The sequence below is a fragment of the Carcharhinus amblyrhynchos genome, chromosome 14 (genome assembly GCF_965287045.1).
Source record: "Carcharhinus amblyrhynchos chromosome 14, sCarAmb.v2.hapA, whole genome shotgun sequence".
Lineage (NCBI taxonomy): Eukaryota > Metazoa > Chordata > Chondrichthyes > Carcharhiniformes > Carcharhinidae > Carcharhinus > Carcharhinus amblyrhynchos.
This window is the reverse complement of record NC_137337.1, coordinates 22,415,894-22,435,076: the sequence shown is the minus strand read 5'-3', so window position 1 is coordinate 22,435,076 and position 19,183 is coordinate 22,415,894. Positions and strand designations below refer to the sequence as shown.

The 19,183-nt window shown below is 42.9% G+C and overlaps 1 protein-coding gene across 4 annotated transcripts in view; it reads left to right on the top strand.

Annotated features, from left to right (window-relative positions):
* Positions 1 to 19,183, top strand: part of syt16 (synaptotagmin XVI) — a 158,808-nt gene that overhangs the window by 106,952 nt on the left and 32,673 nt on the right. For 2 of the 4 annotated variants that reach the window (XM_080202400.1, XM_080202401.1), the window contains exon 1: positions 4,774 to 5,425. The exons of the other annotated variants lie outside the window; for them this stretch is intronic. In XM_080202400.1, the coding sequence (XP_080058526.1) occupies positions 4,852 to 5,425 (574 nt within the window). In that variant the 5' untranslated portion in view covers positions 4,774 to 4,851. Of the gene's footprint in view, positions 1 to 4,773; positions 5,426 to 19,183 lie in introns of those variants that run through there. 4 annotated transcript variants of the gene reach the window in all.

Here is a 19,183-nt window from a genome sequence, read left to right as displayed (position 1 = left end):
AAATTCAGTCATGATGTGGGTATGCCGGCGTTGGACTGGGGTAAACACAGTAAAAAGCCTGACAACACCAGGTTTAAGTCCAACCGATTTATTTGATAGTAAACTCACTAGCTTTCGAGGTTTCCCTCTTCTTCAGGTGAATGAAGAAGAGGGGAACCTTGAAAGCTTGTGAGTTTACTATCAAATAAACCGGTTGGACTTAAACCTGTTGTTGTCAGACTTTTTACTGTGAAATTCAGTGTCATTTCTTGCTTTTGATTTCAAAAGCCCAAAGCATGAATGTCAGCAGATTGACTAATTCTGGTGACGTCAATGCACAGCCAGATCCTATCTTTGCGCGATGATCAGAAGTGGAAACCATAGAATCCCTACAGTTCAGAAGGAGGCCATTCAGCCCATTAAGTCTGCATTGACCACAATCCCACCCTATAGCTCCACATATTTACTCTATTAATGCCCTGACAGTAGGGCCAATTTACCATGGCCAATCAATCTAACCCGCACATCTTTGGGCTATGGGAGGAAAGCGGAGCACCAGGAGGGAACCCACGCAGACACAGGGAGAATGTGCAAACTTCACACAGACACTGACCCGAGGCTGGAATTGAAATTGGGTCCCTGGTGCTCTGAGGCAGCAGTGCTAACCACTATACCACTGTGCCAACCCTGACTGAATATTTCTTTCTTCCCAGGTCACCTGTGCCAATGATATGAGCAGCTGGCACATGGTGCTCCTCTGCAGACAGTTCATTATCAGTGGAGAGAAGGCCAACATCTTCTTTTCAAAGATGTACAAGGCCAAGATTTCATGAGTTTTGAGAGCTACTGTCTGTTGCATGGGAAACGCTGACGTGTTTCCTGCAAGTCCTCCAATAGCCCCAGTAAAGATTGCACACAAAGCCAAGGAAAACACAAACTACAGACTGTATGCACGATTACTGCTTCCCTGGAGCTTGAACAACTTCATAAAAAAATTAGGCCATTTGAGTACTTGCACTACTTTGGTGACTAAGAGAATAGATCAACCCGGGACACACTTATCTTAATGATATTGTTACACAAAATGGGGCATGTTAACATTTTTGTTTGGGGAACTTGAATTCCATTTTTGACTTTTGAAATAATCATTTTTGATATCTGAATTCCACAAAGTCACTTAGACGCTGGACACAAAGTGTAGGGGAGGGGGATGGGCAACTCCCCATTGCTGTTAGTTGCGTTCGGGATTGCCACTGCCCTGTTGAATCGGGTGCGAGGGCCAGAATGTTGTTCCAAAAAATTCTGGCCATGATTTTTATTCTAAGGTGCCCCAGGGAACAGAAACATCCATTTCATATTCCTCTTGCCTAATTGGAGTGGTTAGCGCTCAAATCGATTCCCAATGCTGGGAGACTGATGCAATTCTGGACATATTCCATTAATATTCCTGCTTCCGGTTACAAAGTGATTCCACAAAAGATATCAGTTTCTCTCCATTGATTACACTTGTCTATCTGGTGAAGAATGAATACTTCTTTCATTCCCCTTCTGTACTCAGCAGCAACCTGTGATACCCCCTTGACCTGAGACTACTGACTTTCCTTCTGATACTTGCAACAAATTAATGTGTTTTCTATAACTGTAACGCAGAACGCCTATATTACGAGTTATTAGAAGATAATGAGAGCACTCCATGTTGTACAGACAGCATTTTAGTTCAAATCCACGCATACTAAAATAAGTTAAAGAGGTGGTTGAGGCACTATTACACGTGTATAAACATTCATTTGAATAGGGAGGACTGGTGGACAGCGGATGCAATATTTAAAAAGGGAGATAGAACAAGTCCAGGGAGCCATAGACTCTTGTTATTTTTAGGGAACACAACAGAGTTCTTGTTAAAAGATAAACTTGTAGAAACTGAAAATAAGATAGTGGTCAGCATGGATTTCAATATGGATGGCCGTGCTTGGCCAACTTTATTGAATTCTTTGAAGAAATAATGGAAAGTGTAGACAGGGCTAACGTTTTAGATGTAATGGCTCGAAGGTTTGTAGAGTTGGAAGGGCTCTGCGCCTTAGCCGAAATGGTGCCAGAGCCCTGAATCTGGTAGTCTCTCACTTATATCTGGCATCCACCGTTTTCACCTGATGTTGGAGGGCAATGGGAGTGGGAGGTATTCACACATGTGTACTTGATGGGGGCAGTGACATGTTTAAAAATGCAGCTACCTTCAATCAAAAGCATCTTTCCTCATCGAGGCATCTGAAACAAGACTCATGGGATTTGCAACTTTGAGGAAAATGTCTAAACCTACTGGAGTTCTTTGGCGAGGCCTTTTTGAGGGTAGATGTTTATTTGTGTAAAAGCATAAGAAGTATGGAATTGTAAGTTATTTAAATCTCCTGTTCTTAAATTTAGATTATTGTTTTAGGGATTAGCTGTCTTTGATGTGGGGTTAGTAGTACCAATGTTTTTTATTTGGGGTTAAGTACTTGAAGGAATTTAAATATATCGATTGGGCTTTTATTAATGAGTATTACGAAGTCTGTAGCGGATGGTTAGAATTTTAAAAAATTCTTCTCAGGATGGCTCTTCAAGTTTGTCCAAAGTGATAGCTGAGTGAGTTGGCATGATAAGTATAAGATAAAAGGGTGGTGTGGGTGTGGGCATGGGTTGGCATAAATTGACACTAAGTTGGCATAGGAACTACAAAGTTTCATGGGGATGTGTAGGGAGCATGGATTGGCATAAAAGAAAATGCACCTAACCAGCACTTCTTTTGGACTTTGGGAGGAAACCAGAGCACCTGAAGGAAACCCACGCAGAAACGGGGAGAATGTGCAGACTCCACACAGACAGTGACCTAAACAGGTCCCTGGCATTGTGAGGCAATAGTGATAACCACTGTGTCACCGTGACCATTACAGATTTGGCTAAAGATTGATTTGTGATTCAAAGCAGTGATATTCTTGCTTTGTTCTCTCTGAGAAGTTAGAACCATTTCTCTGAACATACTATATATGTGAGTTACAAGATGAAATGTAGTTGAGGACAATTTTTGTTATCTGCTGCTTGTTCTCCATTGCTTGTTCCATTACCATTCTTGAGTTTGGGCTACCATGTAACATGCACACATACATACATATGAAGCACTAGAGAACTACACCAGCTGTGGAATTGTAACCAGAAAATCAATATCTTAGTCAAACAGGAGGAAGGGCAAAAGAAGGAAGGGAGTTGTTGGAAGAGCAAATGAAATAGATAGTCTTCTTGACAGTTTGTAAAGAATTTAAAGGTTAGCATTGGAAATATGAAACTTTGGATTTATGTTGAGTCTTTTCATAGAATCACTACAGTGCAGAAGAAGACCATCTGGCCCATCGAGCCTGCACCGACAACAATCCCACCCAGGCCCTATCCCTGTAACCCCATGTATTTATCCTGCTAATCCCCCTGACACTAAGGGACAATTTAGCATTGCCAATCCACCTAACCCACACATCTTTGGACTGTGGGAGGAAACTGGAGCACCTGGAAGAAACCCGTACAGGCACGGGGAGAACGTGCAGGCTCTGCACAGACAGTCACCCGAGGCTGAAATTGAACCCGGGTCTCTGGTGCTGTGAGGCAGATTGTTAACACTGTGCCCCTGTGCCATGCTTAGAAAAACGCCACCAAGATGCTTCATAGAAACTATTGCTGGTTGTGGTCAAGGAGATGTGGGCTGGAATTCTCCAGCTGTTCACACCCTGCTCCCACTATCAACGGGAGTGGAAAATTTGACGCTTAGTGAAATTTCCATTCACTGCAGCAGGACCAGAGAATTCCAGCTGTGGGTGAGATCGGAGAATCCGGCCCCGGTTTTGAGAAGTGTTCTCATGGAGAGGAGGAAAGTGGACACAGAAAAGATGTTAAAAATAGGAATTCTGAAATGGAGCCGAGGCAGCTGGACATGTGGTGGGACAAAGGTACCTACAGTTGTCTTGTTTCTTTTAAAATAACTTTACCATACCCTCTGGCTGGCTGTTCCTTAGTTAGCAGAATGCATTACAGGTGAAGGGCTGAACTTCATCCTCCTTCAATGGAGAACACTTGCGCTAATTGGCAGCACAGTGGTTAGCACTGCTGCCTCTCAGCGCCAGGGACCCGAGTTCAATTCTAGCTTCGGGTTGCCGTCTGTGTGGAGACTGTACATTCTCCACGTGTCTGCGTGGGTTCCCTCTGCTACTCCAGTTTCTTCCCACACTCCAAAGATGTCCAGGTTAGGTTGATTGGCCATGCTAAATTGCCCCTTAGTGTCCCAAGATGTGTAGGTTAGAGGGATTGGCAAGGTAGATGCGTGGGGTTGCGGGGATGGGAGCTGGGTGAGGTTGTTGTTGGTGCAGGCTTGGCAGGCCGAGTGGCTCCTTCTACACTGTAGGGATTCTATCATTTTAAGTCCTGGAGCCCATGTTCCAATTCTTGTGACGACTTACTCCAACTGTCTTGCATAAAATTCATATTTTTGTTATATTTCCAGAGGATTTGCCTGCTTAAAAAAACATGAATTATATAAAGCTCAAATTAATGACATTGATTTTTTTCTCCTAGATGGACCTTACGTTGGCCTATTTTGATGAGTAACTCTTTATTTTGTGATGGCAATTTTTGATTGTTGTGGGAGGCATTTCTTATTTCCCTTTTGGTCTTGGTGTTCTATCACGGTGCCTTTCGCCGCTTTACAGGAGCAGTGGCTGCTTCTTGGGAGTGACTGATTTTTAACTGATTTATGATCCTCATTCTGTAGCTCACAACAAACTGACTGGGGCATGTTGACAAATAAAAGTACCTGGACCGTTTTGTGACCAAGAGTTGTGCGTTCCATTAGTCATGGCTTCAGGGGAAATTCCAAAGAATTTCACGCAATCCTTCTCCGTTTGGATGTCACAGTTTTCAGAGACAGTCCAGCAAGCTGGGAGTTCCATTTCCAGCACCCTGCTAAATCTTCGTCAAGGCGCACCTAATCAAACGCCAAACTCGGAGGCTTCAGGCTCTTCAGCGGGGGCAGAGCAAGAGGATCAGGCGCAAGGCCGAGTCCTGACAACTGATTCTATTGGTGATGATGGTTCCCTGGGCAAAAGTGACACAGAAAGTGTTTCCGAGGCATCCGAAACAGGATCGCAAAACGGTGAAGGTACAATTCATAGAATTCAGTTTAATGCTGAGGATGAAGACTTTGGAGAAGATGACTCATCTTCGTATAATGGGATAGATTCAAAAGTTGGAACTGTTGTAAAGACCATTAAATACAGCAGTGATGAGGATTTTGATGATGATGATGAACCTCTGCCTGCTATTTCTGAGGAAACAGAAACCTTGGATAATCAGGTTGGATCTGATCCCATCGATAGCAATGTGATGCATGAAGCAGATGATAAAGAAACTGATACCAAACTCCAGGCAGGTAAGAAGAGAAGGAAAAACTCCCACACATAGCTTCAAAATATATCCATAAATTACATTTTCTTCTGCCTTTGTATCTCCTATTAATTCGTTCCACCTCAGATAGTGGGGTCCTCTTCTTCGAATTTTAATGTGAAGCTTTGGATGATTTTAGGATGATGAAAAATGTTTAGAAAGAATCAGACAATTTGTGATTGGTCATAATGGCCAGAATTTTACTGACACGCCCGCCCCGATTTTGGGGGCGGGTGAGGCTCGGAGAATGGCATTCTCTGGAATCGGGAACCGTGTGGGCCGGATCGTACGAACCTCAGGCGGACGTGCCAGTAAATCCTGGCCACTGTATTGGATTTTGTTTCGTACAGATTTTAATCCAGATTAGCTCTTTGTAATGCAACTAACATCAAATTCTAAGTGTGGTGAAGTATATATAAAAAAATTTTTCTTTGAAATGTTTGCTTTGAGGCCTAAATGCTGTCAAATTTGGAAACTGCATTGGGCGACAGCGAAATCATTAAAGTTTTGTTGTTCTTGCATCTTGCCCACCTTCAACATTTTAAAGTTTCTGTACCTGAATTATTTGTCCTGCGTGACTAGGTTTTACAAATAGTGAAGAAAAACATTCAGCTATGATCACAGGACTTCCAAGCAGCAATGGGAAGTACCTGCTTCACATCCTTGGTTCCATTATCACCTGCCAATATCAGACCGACCCTTTTTAACTTCCTGCCGTTTCCTGCACAAGGTTCAGGGAAACTGGTTTGACAAGCCCCAGAACAAAACATATCAGAAAGGTTAACACAAAGCTTAGTTGTTTTTGGCTGAATTCTAATTTGGATGTAGTCGATTTTTCACATAACCATTAACCCTCCCCTAACAGCACGTTGCTCCGTTAGTCCAATGTGGTTCTACCCCTGGGAAGTTCCGAATTCAAGTCTCACGCACATGGAATTCTTGTACTATTCAATAGTCAAGAGTGGCTGAGGTGATTCCAAGGAATCCCCACAGAGCAAAAGGAGGCCATTCTGCCCATCGTGTCTGCACCAACAACAATTCCACCTAGGACTTATCCCCATGACCCCACGTATTTACCCTGCTAATCCCCCTGACACTAAGGGTCAGTTTAGCATGGCCAGTCAACCTAACCCACACACCTGTGGGAGGAAACTGGAGCACCTAGAGGAAATGCAGACTGAAACAGGGAGAATGTGCAAACTCCACACAGGCAGTCACCCGAGGCTGGGATTGAACCCAGGTCCCTGGCACAGTGAGGCAGCAGTGCTAATCACTATGCCCAATTTCCCACTGACTTTCTTAAGTTTTTTAACTTGGGAGTACATTTTCTTAAATGGGCTCCACCCAAGGTCAGAGAGTCCCGACTACCATTTATGTTTTTTTGGTGGATTAGGGTTTGGGGTTGGTCTGGGGAAGGTGATTAGCTACCTGCACCTGCAAGTACCTCCACCGAATATCAACCCATTATTAGTGTGAACATGGGGTTGTGATTGATCTTTGACAGTAAGTTACGGAATGACCTGGTCTCCCTACTCTTCAATGTCTCCCTGTTTTACAGTGCATCTGTATTTTCTTTTCTGTTGATACCAATTCACTCTCACACCCCCTTTTGACTATTGGACAAGACCAATTTCATCTCCCATCTTTTCGTCTCCATTTCTTGTGGAGTCAGGTTGAAGCTTTTCCACATGTTGAAATGCTACCACTGAGCCAAGGGCTCACTTTCCAACACACATGAAATAAAATATATTTACTGAGCTCGGACACTGCATATCCAATCAGCATTATTTTCATACCAGTAAGAACACATTAAGATTAAATGGGTTACCACCCACATTAGAATAACGCCAATTAGAAAATCCAATCTAATTTTGTCACCTTTTGTTCTAGTGGTGCTCTGACCAGTTCTGAAGCAAATTGTTTTTCCTTCACTTTAATATTTTCAAGAGTAGGAAATGAAAGTGTTTGTTGCAAATCTAATCTGCAGGTTATCCTTAAACCATTGATGGGTTTCCTCCATTAATACAGTGCAGCTAATCCATGCTTTATTGTCCATAGTCCATGATTGTTTATAATTTCAGACTGATTGTTGCTCGACTTTTGCTAATAGCTTTTATGGGTTGTGCTTTAAAATTATACTTTTCTTTTCACAACGTAAAACACATTCAATGCAGCAAGCTCTAAAGGAAATTTAGCGTGCAAAATATATAATGGCCAGATTCCTGGAAGCTCAGAGTGTCTGTATCAACTAGTTTGAGATCTTACCTTGAATTTGAGTGTAATAGATGCTCGTATTGTATTAACTCTGTCTGATTGTGGGGGTTCAGCTTCATTTACACACTACTGACAACTCTTTGCCCATATTTCTCTGGGTGTTGGGTACTCAGATTAGTGGGGCTTGTGGATAGGAAGATTGCACCTAAGCAGTCCCTGAAGATAAGTAGGAATAAATAGGTCACTGGGGTTCAATATGTTTGGTAAACCTGATGGATGAATAATAAATTGTCAAGTGATGGAGAGGTGTGACACTCTAACCCTCCTAGTTTGAAGGCCAGCAAAATGGGAAAGATGCTGAGGGATCTGCTATTGCTTGCTCAATGAACAATATCGCCTCAATTGGGAAAGATGTAGAGGAAGTGAATGGAGGACAAAATTGAGAGATACTGGCACTAAAAGAATAGTCCTGAAAAGGTATCATGGAACTTTCCATGACAGAAGGAGGCGATTTGGTTTCTCATGCCTGTGATAGTCAAACAAAAGCTATCCTGCCTCATCCCGCTCTTCCCAGCTCTTGATCCATAACATTGTAAGTCGTGGCACTTCAGATGAATATTTACTTTTTTTTAGTGCAACGAGGTTTTCTGCCTGTATCATCCTTCCAGTTTCAGACTTCACCATCCTTTGAGTGGAAAATATGCCCTTCACCTCCACTTTAATTCTTCCATCCATTACTCCAAATCTAAACCCCTTGATTGTTGATTTCTCTGCCCAAGGAAATAGGTCTTTCTCATCCACTCCATCCCTCATAATTATATATCTCAATTAAATCTTCCTTCAGCCTCTTCTGTTTCACTGAAAGGAGCCCCAGCCTATCCAACCTTTCGGCATTGCTAAGATTTTCCATTCCTGGCAACATCCTTGAAAACTCTTTGGTCAACAAATCCTGTAATGTGGTGACTAGACTGTACATTTTACTCTAGCCATGATCTAACCAATGTGTTATATACTTCTAGCATACCTCCATTACCTTGGCTAATAAAAAAAATTATCCCATATGCTGTGTTAACCACCTTATTTACTTGTTCCACAATCTTCTACCTTCAAGGATCAATGGACATGCAATCTAACTTCTCCCATTTCTCTAATATTCTGTTATTTATTATATATTCCCTTGCATTGTCCCCAAATGCCATAATTGTACATTTTTATCCAGCCTGAATTCCATTTGCCACTTTTCTGACCATCTGACCAGTCCATTGATACCTACTTGCATGCTAAATCTTTCTTTCTCACAGCCAATTTTTATATCATTTGCAAACTTCTTAACCATAACTCCTACATTTGAGTTGAAATCATTAATATATACCATGAAAAATAGGGGACCCTGTACTGAGCCTTGTGAAACTCCATGGGAAACAGATATCCAATCACTTGTCGACAATTATGTGTTGCTTCCCACCACTAAGCCAATCTTGTATCCAACTTTTCCTTATCCTATGGACTATTGTTTTTCTGAACAGACTGGAACCTTGTCAAAAACTTTGAGAAACTTCTCCACTTGGAGAGGCAAAGCTTGATCAGGGATAGTTAGCATGACTTTGTCAGAGGGAAGTCATGCCTAACAATTTGATTGAATTTTTTGAAGAGGTGACTAGGTGTGTAGACGAGAGTGGTGCAGTCAATGTAGTTTATATGGATTTCAGCAAAGCCTTTGATAAGGTCCCACATGGGAGACTTGTAAAGAAGGTAAGTTCACATGGCATTCAGGGTAATTTGATAAAGTGGATTCAAAATTGGCTCAGTTGTGGGAGACAGAGGGTGATGACAGAAAGCTGCTTTAGTGACTGGAAGCCAATGCCCAGTGACATACCACAGGGATCTATGTTGGGCCCCCTATTATACACCGTTTATATAAATGACCGAGATGACTATGTGGGGGGTAGAATTAGTAGGTTTGCAGACGATACAAAGATTGGATGGGTGGTTAACAGTGAGGCGGAGTGTCTTGAGCTACAAGAAGAAATAGATGGAATGATCAAATGGGCAGATAAGTGGCTGACGGAATTAACTCTGAAAAGTGTGAGATTATACACTTTGAAAGGAGTAATTTGACAAGGAAGTACTTAATGAATGATAGGACACCTCGAATTCTGTGGTACAAGGGCCCTTGGTGTGTTTGTCCATGGTCTCTGAAAGCAGAACAGTATGTCAGAAGGGTGATGAAAAAGGCATTTGAGACACTTGCCTTTATCAATTGAGATATAGATTACAAAAGCAGGGAGGTCATGTTGGAGTTGCATAGAACTTCGGTAAGGCCACAGCGAGAGTACTGTGTGCAGTTCTGGTCACTACATTATCAGAAAGATGGGATTGGACCAGAGGGAGCGCAGAGAAGATTCACCAGGATGCTTCCTGCGATGGAACATTTAAGTTATAAAGAAAGGTTGGGTAGGCTTGGATTGTTTTCATTGGAGCAGAGAAGACTGAGGGGCAACCTGACTGAGGTGTACAAGATGATGAGGGACAAGGACAGAACGGATAAGGAGCAGCTGTTCCTCTTAGTTGAAGGGTCAATCAAGAGGGGGCATAGGTTCAAAGTGAGGGGCAGGAGGTTTAGGGGGGACGTGAGGGGGAAAAACATTTTTACCCAGAGGGTGGTGACAGTCTGGAATGTACTGCCTGGGAGGGTGGTAGAGGTGGGATGCCTCACATCCTTTAAAAAGTATCTGGATGAGCACTTGGTGCATCATAACATTCAGAGTTATAGCTAAGTGCTGGCTGACGGGATTAGGTGGGAGCTCAGGTGTTTCTTCTGCACTGTGTGATTCTATGATTCTATTTGGCTGGAATTCTCCAAACATTCACACTGGTGTGATTCTCTGGTCCTGCCAGCAGTGCGCCCCTGCCATGGATTGCCCAATGGGAATTCCCACTGACAGCGGCGAAACCAGAACATCCCATCACCAGCAAATAGTGTGCTGCTTCCTGCCACTGAGATAAACACTGAGGGGAGGCCAGGGAATCTCATCCCTTGTTAAAGCTCATGTAGTCTACATTAAATATATAACTCTCACTGATTCTCCTTGGTACCTCCTCAAAAAATCCTAACAATTTAGTCGGACGCAACCATACAACAATGCTCGTTGTTTTTGACTATCATGTAGAAAGGTACGGATTAAAGAATACTGTCCCTCAGAATGCCTTTGAAGCAGGAAACATAGCTCAGCTGTCGGCTGAAGTAGAACTTGTGCTATCACCCGCTAGGTCTATAAATAGGGTTGGGAGGGCACCGACAAGTGGATGCACATTCTCCCCATGTCTGCGCAGGTTTCCTCCATGTGTTCAGAGCACTTCATGTTACTTGGTAGATTACTTCTTTGCGAAATGATCCAGATTGTCAGTATCATCAGGTACTAATACCATTTTACACAATGAAGTGGAATTGCTGGCATTGGACTAGGGTGGGCACAATAAGAAGTCTCACAACACCAGATTAAAGTCCAACACTGAGGAAGGAGCAGTGCTCTGAAAGCTCGTGATTCCAAATAAACCTGCTGGACTTTAACCTGGTATTGTGAGACATTTTACTCAAGAAGACCATAAGATATAGGAGCAAAATTAGGCCATTCGGCCCATAGAGTCTGTTCCACCATTCGATTATTGCCGATATGTTTCTCAACCCCCTTCTCCCGCCTTTTTTCATAACTTTTGATCCCCTTACCAATCATAAAGTGAGAGAGCATTGAAAATAAGATTGAACATTTTTTAGTGGTTTGGAGATTATTTATCAAGCACCAGGAGCTGGGCTCATTAAAATTAATTTATCGCTTTATTTTTCATTCTATATTTGTTAACATTAGTGGCTTGTGATTCCACCTGACAGCAAAACTCCTGAAATCTAACTTAAGTTTACTTAGTAGTGTCACTGGTAGGCTTACATTAACACTGCAGTGAAATTACTGCGGAAATCCCTTTGTCGCCACACTGCGGCGCCTGTTCGGGTACACTGGGGGAGAATTTAGCATGGCCAAGCACCTAACGAGCATGTCTTTTGGACTGTGGGAGGAAACCAGAGCACCTGGAGGAAACCCACACAGACATGGGAAGAACATACAGACTCCTCACAGACAGTGGCCCAAGCTGGGAATCAAACCCAGGTCCCTGGTGCAGCAGTACTAGCCACTGTGCTACTGTGCCTGCAGTGATAACCACTACACTACCATGCCTATCATGCTGCGCATCCAATCACATTTTGGGATAGAGGTGGGGATTAGGATAGAACATATTGAATGGTGACGTAATGAGGATGAGCGAGGACGATTGAGATGGAAGCAATGGAAGAAAATATGGACGCTGTGGAAGTGTAAATACAGTAAGCAATGGCTGACATTTAGAGGGGAGGGGTCACAAACTGACTGACTGGTAAATATGGCTGTCCCACAGGAATAACAAGCTGCTAGGAACCAGAACAAGCGGAGGGTGAGGCTTTTGCCAGAGGTCAAAGGTAAAATCGCCATAGTCCCAGATGTCAATTGACTACTCTCCCCTTTGAGAGGGGAGCTGATGGGTGGTGATTCAAACTGAGGATCACCACATCTCAGGTGAGCGGTAAGGCTGACATGGTGGGGCCTTCACAAATAACTCCGCCGGTATGGGAATTGAACCTGTGCAGTTGGCGTCACTCTGCATCAGGAACCAGCTGTCCAGTCAACTTAGCTAACCAATATATATATTTATTTCTCAGGGCAGAAATGACACTTACAGGGGGGGCGTAAGTTCAAGGTAAGGGGGGAAAGGTTCAGTGGTGATATCCAGGGGAGATCTTTTACACAGTGGATGCCGGGAACCTAAAATGCACGGCAAAGAGAGGTGGTTGAGGCAGTTACGCTAACCACATTTAAGACTTATCTCTATAGGCATATGAGCAAGTGAGGAATGGAGGGATATAAGCGGTTGATTTAGGTCAGTAAAAGTGATCGGCGTGGGCTTGAAGGGCCAAAGGGCCCGTTCCTGCGCTGTACCGTTCTTTAGTCTTTGTTCTTTTATATGGCACAACGTGACATTCAAAGGCCACACTATTTTCTAGCAAATCAAGTAATTGTGTAGCAATTCCCCTCCCTTCCTCGTGCTATTTTCGGATGTTCATTGCTAAGTTTGAAGCTGCCAGACGCGGAATCGCAGACCAAAAGACGGGGCCACCTAAATGTGACTGTCCTGGATTATGATGGGATGTTTCCCGCAGACTACAAGTAAAATTCCCGTTATCTAATGATTGCTTTACTTTGCCGCCCTCAAGTGTGAAGATGCTAAAAACACCAAATACAAAACTACCCAAATATTCAATACAGTATTTAACACCCGAATGTTTGCATTTTGTTTAATTTGGCAACGGTTTGCGGCATTGCTTTCACATTTCACCTTTTCAGATGAATGGCACCTGAAGAAATCTGGGAAGTCTAATCTCAAGAAATGCTCACTAAATTGGAATACTAATGGTAAAGGAACTGAAACTGCAGAGATAACCAGAGGAATAAATGGGGAACAATACAGCCGATAACGATTTGGAAAATAATGACAGCTCTTGCGATTAGGAATAGCTGGAGATGAGGGGAAAATCAAACCAAATAATTAAATCTCGATGGGAAGACCAACTTCAGAAACAGCAATACAAAAAGAGTAAACTTGTAGCATTGGATGAAGAGAGGTTGAAGGAATGAAATACAATCTGAAATAAGAAATGAAAGCTAAGAAGAAAAATGGCTTCCAAGAAAGCTAGAGATAGAAGCATAGAATCTACAGCGCAGAAGAAGGCCATTCAGCCCATCAAGCCTGAACCAAGTCCCACCCAGGTCCTATTGCCATAACTCTCCCACATATTTACGCTGCTAAACCATCTGATACTAAGGGATAATTAGCATAGCCAATCAACTTAACCTACACATTTTTGGAATGTGGGAAGAAACCAGAGCACCCTTAGGAAACCCACACAGACACGGGGAAAATGTGCAAACTTCACACAGCCACCCGAGGCCGGAATTGAACCTGGGTCCCTGGCGCTGTGAGCAGCAGTTCCAATCACTCTGCCGCCCTTGGTGATAGATTAATAACTTAGACAATGGAAACATCAAAAACAGAATGCAACATTTTCAGGGACTAACTGTGGACTTTGTAGTACAAGCGAAAGCATGAATGCCAATCTTACTGAGATAGATTTCCCAATGGAATAATTAGTTGCTGCCCTGGGTGGAAAATTCACCTGTACCAATTTCAGCCATTGATTAACTTCTCCTGAGAGTGTGACACAATTTCAAATTTGTCAGAAGGCAATGTTGTTGTGATCATTAAATAATTTAAGTTTTTTTTTAATGGGTTTTATTGGCATCAGCGAAGTACTTTCAGAGTTTTGGTTTTCTGTGAAGGTTCCGGAAACAGCTCTGCTGTGTTGTCAGTACCTTCACCGACGGTTCTTCTGTTTGTTGATGTCGTCACAGAGCAGCGCTCCAAAATATAACCAGACCAAAAATGTGGAGTTATCGCCTTTCCTCATCTGTACTTCCCTAATGCGTTTACAACCAGAATAAAATTGATTAGAATGGTATCTTTGTAGATGCACCAAGCAACAGGTGAATAGGCCATTGTTATTTACTGTGGCAGGCTTGTCACTTGGGTCACAGACCAAATTACAAGCATTACAAGCCAGGATTACGAAACATACTGAGACTTCATTTGCTGTCGTCTTATTCTCTTGCCTGTCTCTAAAGCTGAAAAAAAGACTAGTCCTGTTGTCCAATTTCCATTTGTCTCTAAGTCTTTTTTGATTTTCTTTGCTCTTAGCTCTGACGAAGGGTCATCTAGGCTCGAAACATTGGCTCTGTTCTCTCTCCACAGATATAGAGATGCCGGTGTTGGACTGGGATAAACACAGTAAGAAGTCTCACAACACCAGGTTAAAGTCCAACAGGTTTACTTGGTAGCAAAAGCCATAGCTTTTGGATCATTGCTCCTTCGTCAGGTAATTGGGAGTTCTGTTCATAAAAAGGGCATAGAAAGACACAAACTCAATTTACAAAATAATGGTTGGAATGCGAGTTTCTACAGGTAATCAAGTCTTAAAGGTACAGACAACGTGAGAGAGCATTAAGCACAGGTTAAGGAGATGTATATTGTCTCCAGACAGAACAGTTAGTGAGATTTTGCAAGCCCAGGCAAATCGTGGGGGTTACAGATAGTTTGACATGAACCCAAGGTCCCCACTGAGCCGTCCTCATGTGTGTGGAACTTGACTATCAGCCTCTGCTCAGCGACTCTGCGCTGTCGTGTATCATGAAGGCCACCTTGAAGAATGCTTACCTGAAGATCAGAGGCCGAATGCCTCCGACCGCTGAAGTGTTCCCCAACAGAAAGAAAACATTGTGATTGTTGAGCGGTGTTCATTCATTCGTTGTCATAGCATCTGCATGGTCTCCCCATTGTCCAGACCAGCAGCACCCAACAGACCATTGTCCATAGCAAACTACCCAGCCTTCAGGAGAACAGTGACCATGACACCACACAACCCTGCCACAACAACCTCTGCAAGACGTAACAGATCATCGACACAGATGCCATCATCTCGCGTGAGAACACCATCCAGCAGGTACACAGTACATACTCTTGCAACTCAGCCAACATTGTTTATCTGATACGCTGCAGGAAAGGATGTCCCAAGGCTCAGTACATTGGGGAGACCATGCAAATGCTATGACAACGGATGAATGAATACTGCTTGACAATCACAAGGCAAGACTGTTCTCTTCCTGTTGGGGAAAACTTCAGTGGTCACGGGCATTCGGCCTCTGATCTTTGGGGAAGCGTTCTCCAAGGCGGCCTTCATGATACACGACAGCGCAGAGTCGCTGAGCAGAGGCTGATAGTCAAGTTCCGCACGCATGAGGATGGCTCAACAGGGATCTTGGGTTCATGTCAAATGATCTGTAACCCCCACGACTTGCCTGGGCTTGCAAAATCTCACTAACTGTTCTGTCTGGAGACAATACACATCTCTTTCACCTGTGCTTAACGCTGTCTCCACTCACGTTGTCTGTACCTTTAAGACTTGATTACCTGTAAAGACTCGCATTCCAACCATTATTTTGTAAATTGAGTTTGTGTCTTTTTAAGCCCTGTTTGTGAGCAGAACTCTCACTTACCTGACGAAGGAGCAGCGCTCCGAAAGCTAGTGGCTTTTGCCACCAAATAAAACTGTTGGACTTTAACCTGGTGTTGTGAGAGTTCTTACAGTGTCTCTCTCCACAGATGCAGTCAGACCTGCTGAGATTTTCTAGCATTTTCTGTTTTTGTTTCATATTCCATAATCTGCAGTATTTTGCTTTTATCTGGTCCTGCTGTCTACTGGGAACAGTGCGACTGAGAGTGGATGCGCTGGTGCAGCACAAGTGGAATGAGAAAGTTCTGAGAGGAGAAGAGAAAGAAATCTATTCAGTGAACCAGGAAACCAGAGGGCTTCATCAAAAGAGAATGTTACTTGGATGAAAGCTATTGAGCAGGAAAAGCAAGATTAGAGATTAGTGAAAAGAGAGTTGTTAGTCAGAATTCTCCTACCTCGCATGTGGCTGGGATTCTGTCGTTCTGCTGCAGTGGATGGAGATTTGGTTGAGGGTTAAATTCTCCATTCTCACTGACAGGGCATACAGTGTCTGAGAATTCTGACCCTTGACTCAGACTGAAGTGGAAGTTTAGAAGTGATTAGCTTGAAAAGGTGCTGCATTCAGTTAGACTTGGGGATTTTGGATTCAACATGAAATTCATAGAACCGTCCAGTGCAGAAAAGACCTCTTGGGCCTATCGTATCTGCACCAACTCTCTGGCAGAGTATCTTACCCAGGCTCTCTCCCCCTCCCTATCCCTGTAACCCTACACATTTACCATTGCTGATCCACCTAATCTACAAATTTGGGATTGTGGCTGGAAACCCGTGTAGACATGGGGAGAATGTGCAAACTCCACACAGTGACCCAAGACTGGAATAGAATATGGATCTCTAGCACTGGGAGGCAGCAGTGCTAACCACTGTACCATGGTGCTGCCAAATATTTGTCTTAAATCTCTTTTTCTTGACTAAAACAGTACTGATGTAATTGTTAGTCCGTATGAATTCACCTTGTTGGCTGCCTCAACTTAATAATCTTTCTTTTTTGGGCGGCTTAAAAGAAATTTGAAGGGTGCAGGTGTCATTTGAACTGAGACTTTCTTTAACTATCGGTAAATGATTTACTCTTTATTTCCCTTCGAAGAGCCTGCTTTTACATCATAGAAATAGATAATTCAGACACCATTCTATTTACTCAATCCTTCTTTAATCACCACTAGTAGGTGTCATTAGAGGCATTGTGAAAAATCAATCTCATGTAACGCATTACCCAAGACTACATTATACATTTTTAAGAGTTTGCTATGAGGTAGCTGCAAGAAACACACAAAAGCTATATATGAACTATTTTGTAAATAGATTCTGCTGCTTGCCTCTTTTTTAGATATTGTGCTGTTGTCTTATGTTAAGCTTCCAAGCTCTCTGGAACATCCAAATCAATATTTATGGCCCAACCAATACTGGATATCTGGCCACTTATTTAATTGTGCTCATGGGACCTTACTGTGTAAAAATATCAGCTTTCCCACAAATCAAAAATAATTTGTGGTGAAATGCTTTGGCTCATCCATGAGGGATGCCAGGTGAATGGAAGTTCTTTGTGAATAAATTGACTAGAGTATTTTTAATCTTCAAGCCTGTGGAGAACCTCACAGGACATTTTGAGACTGACCTATTATGGGGCGGCATGGTGGCACAATGGTTAGCGCTGCTGCCTCCCAGTGCCAGGGACCCAGGTTTTCGATTCCTGGCTTGGGTCACTGTCTGTGTGGAGTTTGCACCTTCTTCTCATGTTTGCCTGTGTTTCTTCTGGGTGCTCTGGTTTCCTCCCACAGTCCAAAGATGTGCAGGTTAGATGGATTGGCCATGCCAAGTTGCCCCTTAGTGTCAGGGGGACTAGCTGGGGTGAATGCATGGGGATAGTGCCAGGGTGGGATGGTGGTTGGTGCAGACTCAATGGGCTGAATGGCCTCTTTCTGCACTGTAGGGTTTCTACGATTCTAATTACCAAATGCAATTTCTATTGAAGAGAGTAATGCCCATTTGCTTGTTTTATCAAGTTCACCTTAAAGTAACTCACGGTGGGCGTTACATTGAGAATTCAAAGGATTCTTGCATCATTTTAAAAGAAAATTGTTAGATCCAATCTCTTAGATGCCATTGTACTCCATCTGTCAGTCGATGAATAGTAAGATTTTAGAAAAATCCATTTTAGTTGAAATCATCTGCGTACTGGTGAATGCGTTGTGCATTGATATGTTGCAATGACTGTCAGAAAAAACAATGAAGTGAAGGATAATGATTATCCCAATTCAGATGTTACCACGGCAACCACAAGGCAAGTCTTTATAGTGCGTCTTGTGTATCTGTCTCAGGTTTCTCAATTGTGGACTTTAATGATGTACAAACAATTTTGTGTTATTTAAAGAATAATGGTGAAGCAGGGAATGAGCTTCAAGGCTTTTAAGGTGTTTCCCGTAATGTGAAAAATCCCCTGAAACTCAAAGTTCAAGTAGTTTTTATACATGAGGAATCCTTTAGTCGCCTTATGATATGCGTTCCTCAGTCTTTAGAGTGTATATCTCTCCAGAAACTTAGAACATTGGCACTGGAGATGATTTCATTCCCTACTATTTGAGACACCGTACTTTGCTGTCAGCCTACAGGTTTACCATGCAACTTCACAGTGGCCAAGATCTGTGGTCAACAAGTGTGCAAAGCAGATATTTCTAAATAGCAATCACTGTTAAGGAAGATGAAGGTGATTCAAGGGGTGAAAAGGGACCTTTTCATGTTTGATAATCATGAGGCAATGACTGAAGATAGGAATCTAATTGCTGAGCTTGGTGGCACCATGTTAATACAAAGAGAACAAAGAACAGTGTAGCACAGGGACTTCAGCCCTCCAAACCTGTGCCGACGATGATGCCTGCTTCAACTAAAACCGTGTGCACTTACGGAGTCCATATCATTCCATTCCCATCCTACTTATGTATTTGCTTAGATGCACCTTAAATGCCACTATTGTACCTGCTCCCACCACCTCAGCGACTCATTATACTGGATACAGACCTACAGCTAACACTGCCAGATCACAGGCATGTTGTATATGTTGATATGAATGGTTGAGGGTCACATATTTCAGGGAGTAACACAGTCCCACAGTGATGCGACAAACATTTTGCCTTTTGTGCATGAAGTTATTAGGATTCCAACTGAGAATAATGGGAAATACAACCACTGTATGTAGACATGGTACGCATGGCTGTGTGCTGGGACTTTGTCCTTGTACTCTCATCAAAACAAGATAAATGATAATGAACAAATGGCGCTACAGTATTCGAAGAGGAGCATAGAACATTTTTCTACTGTCCT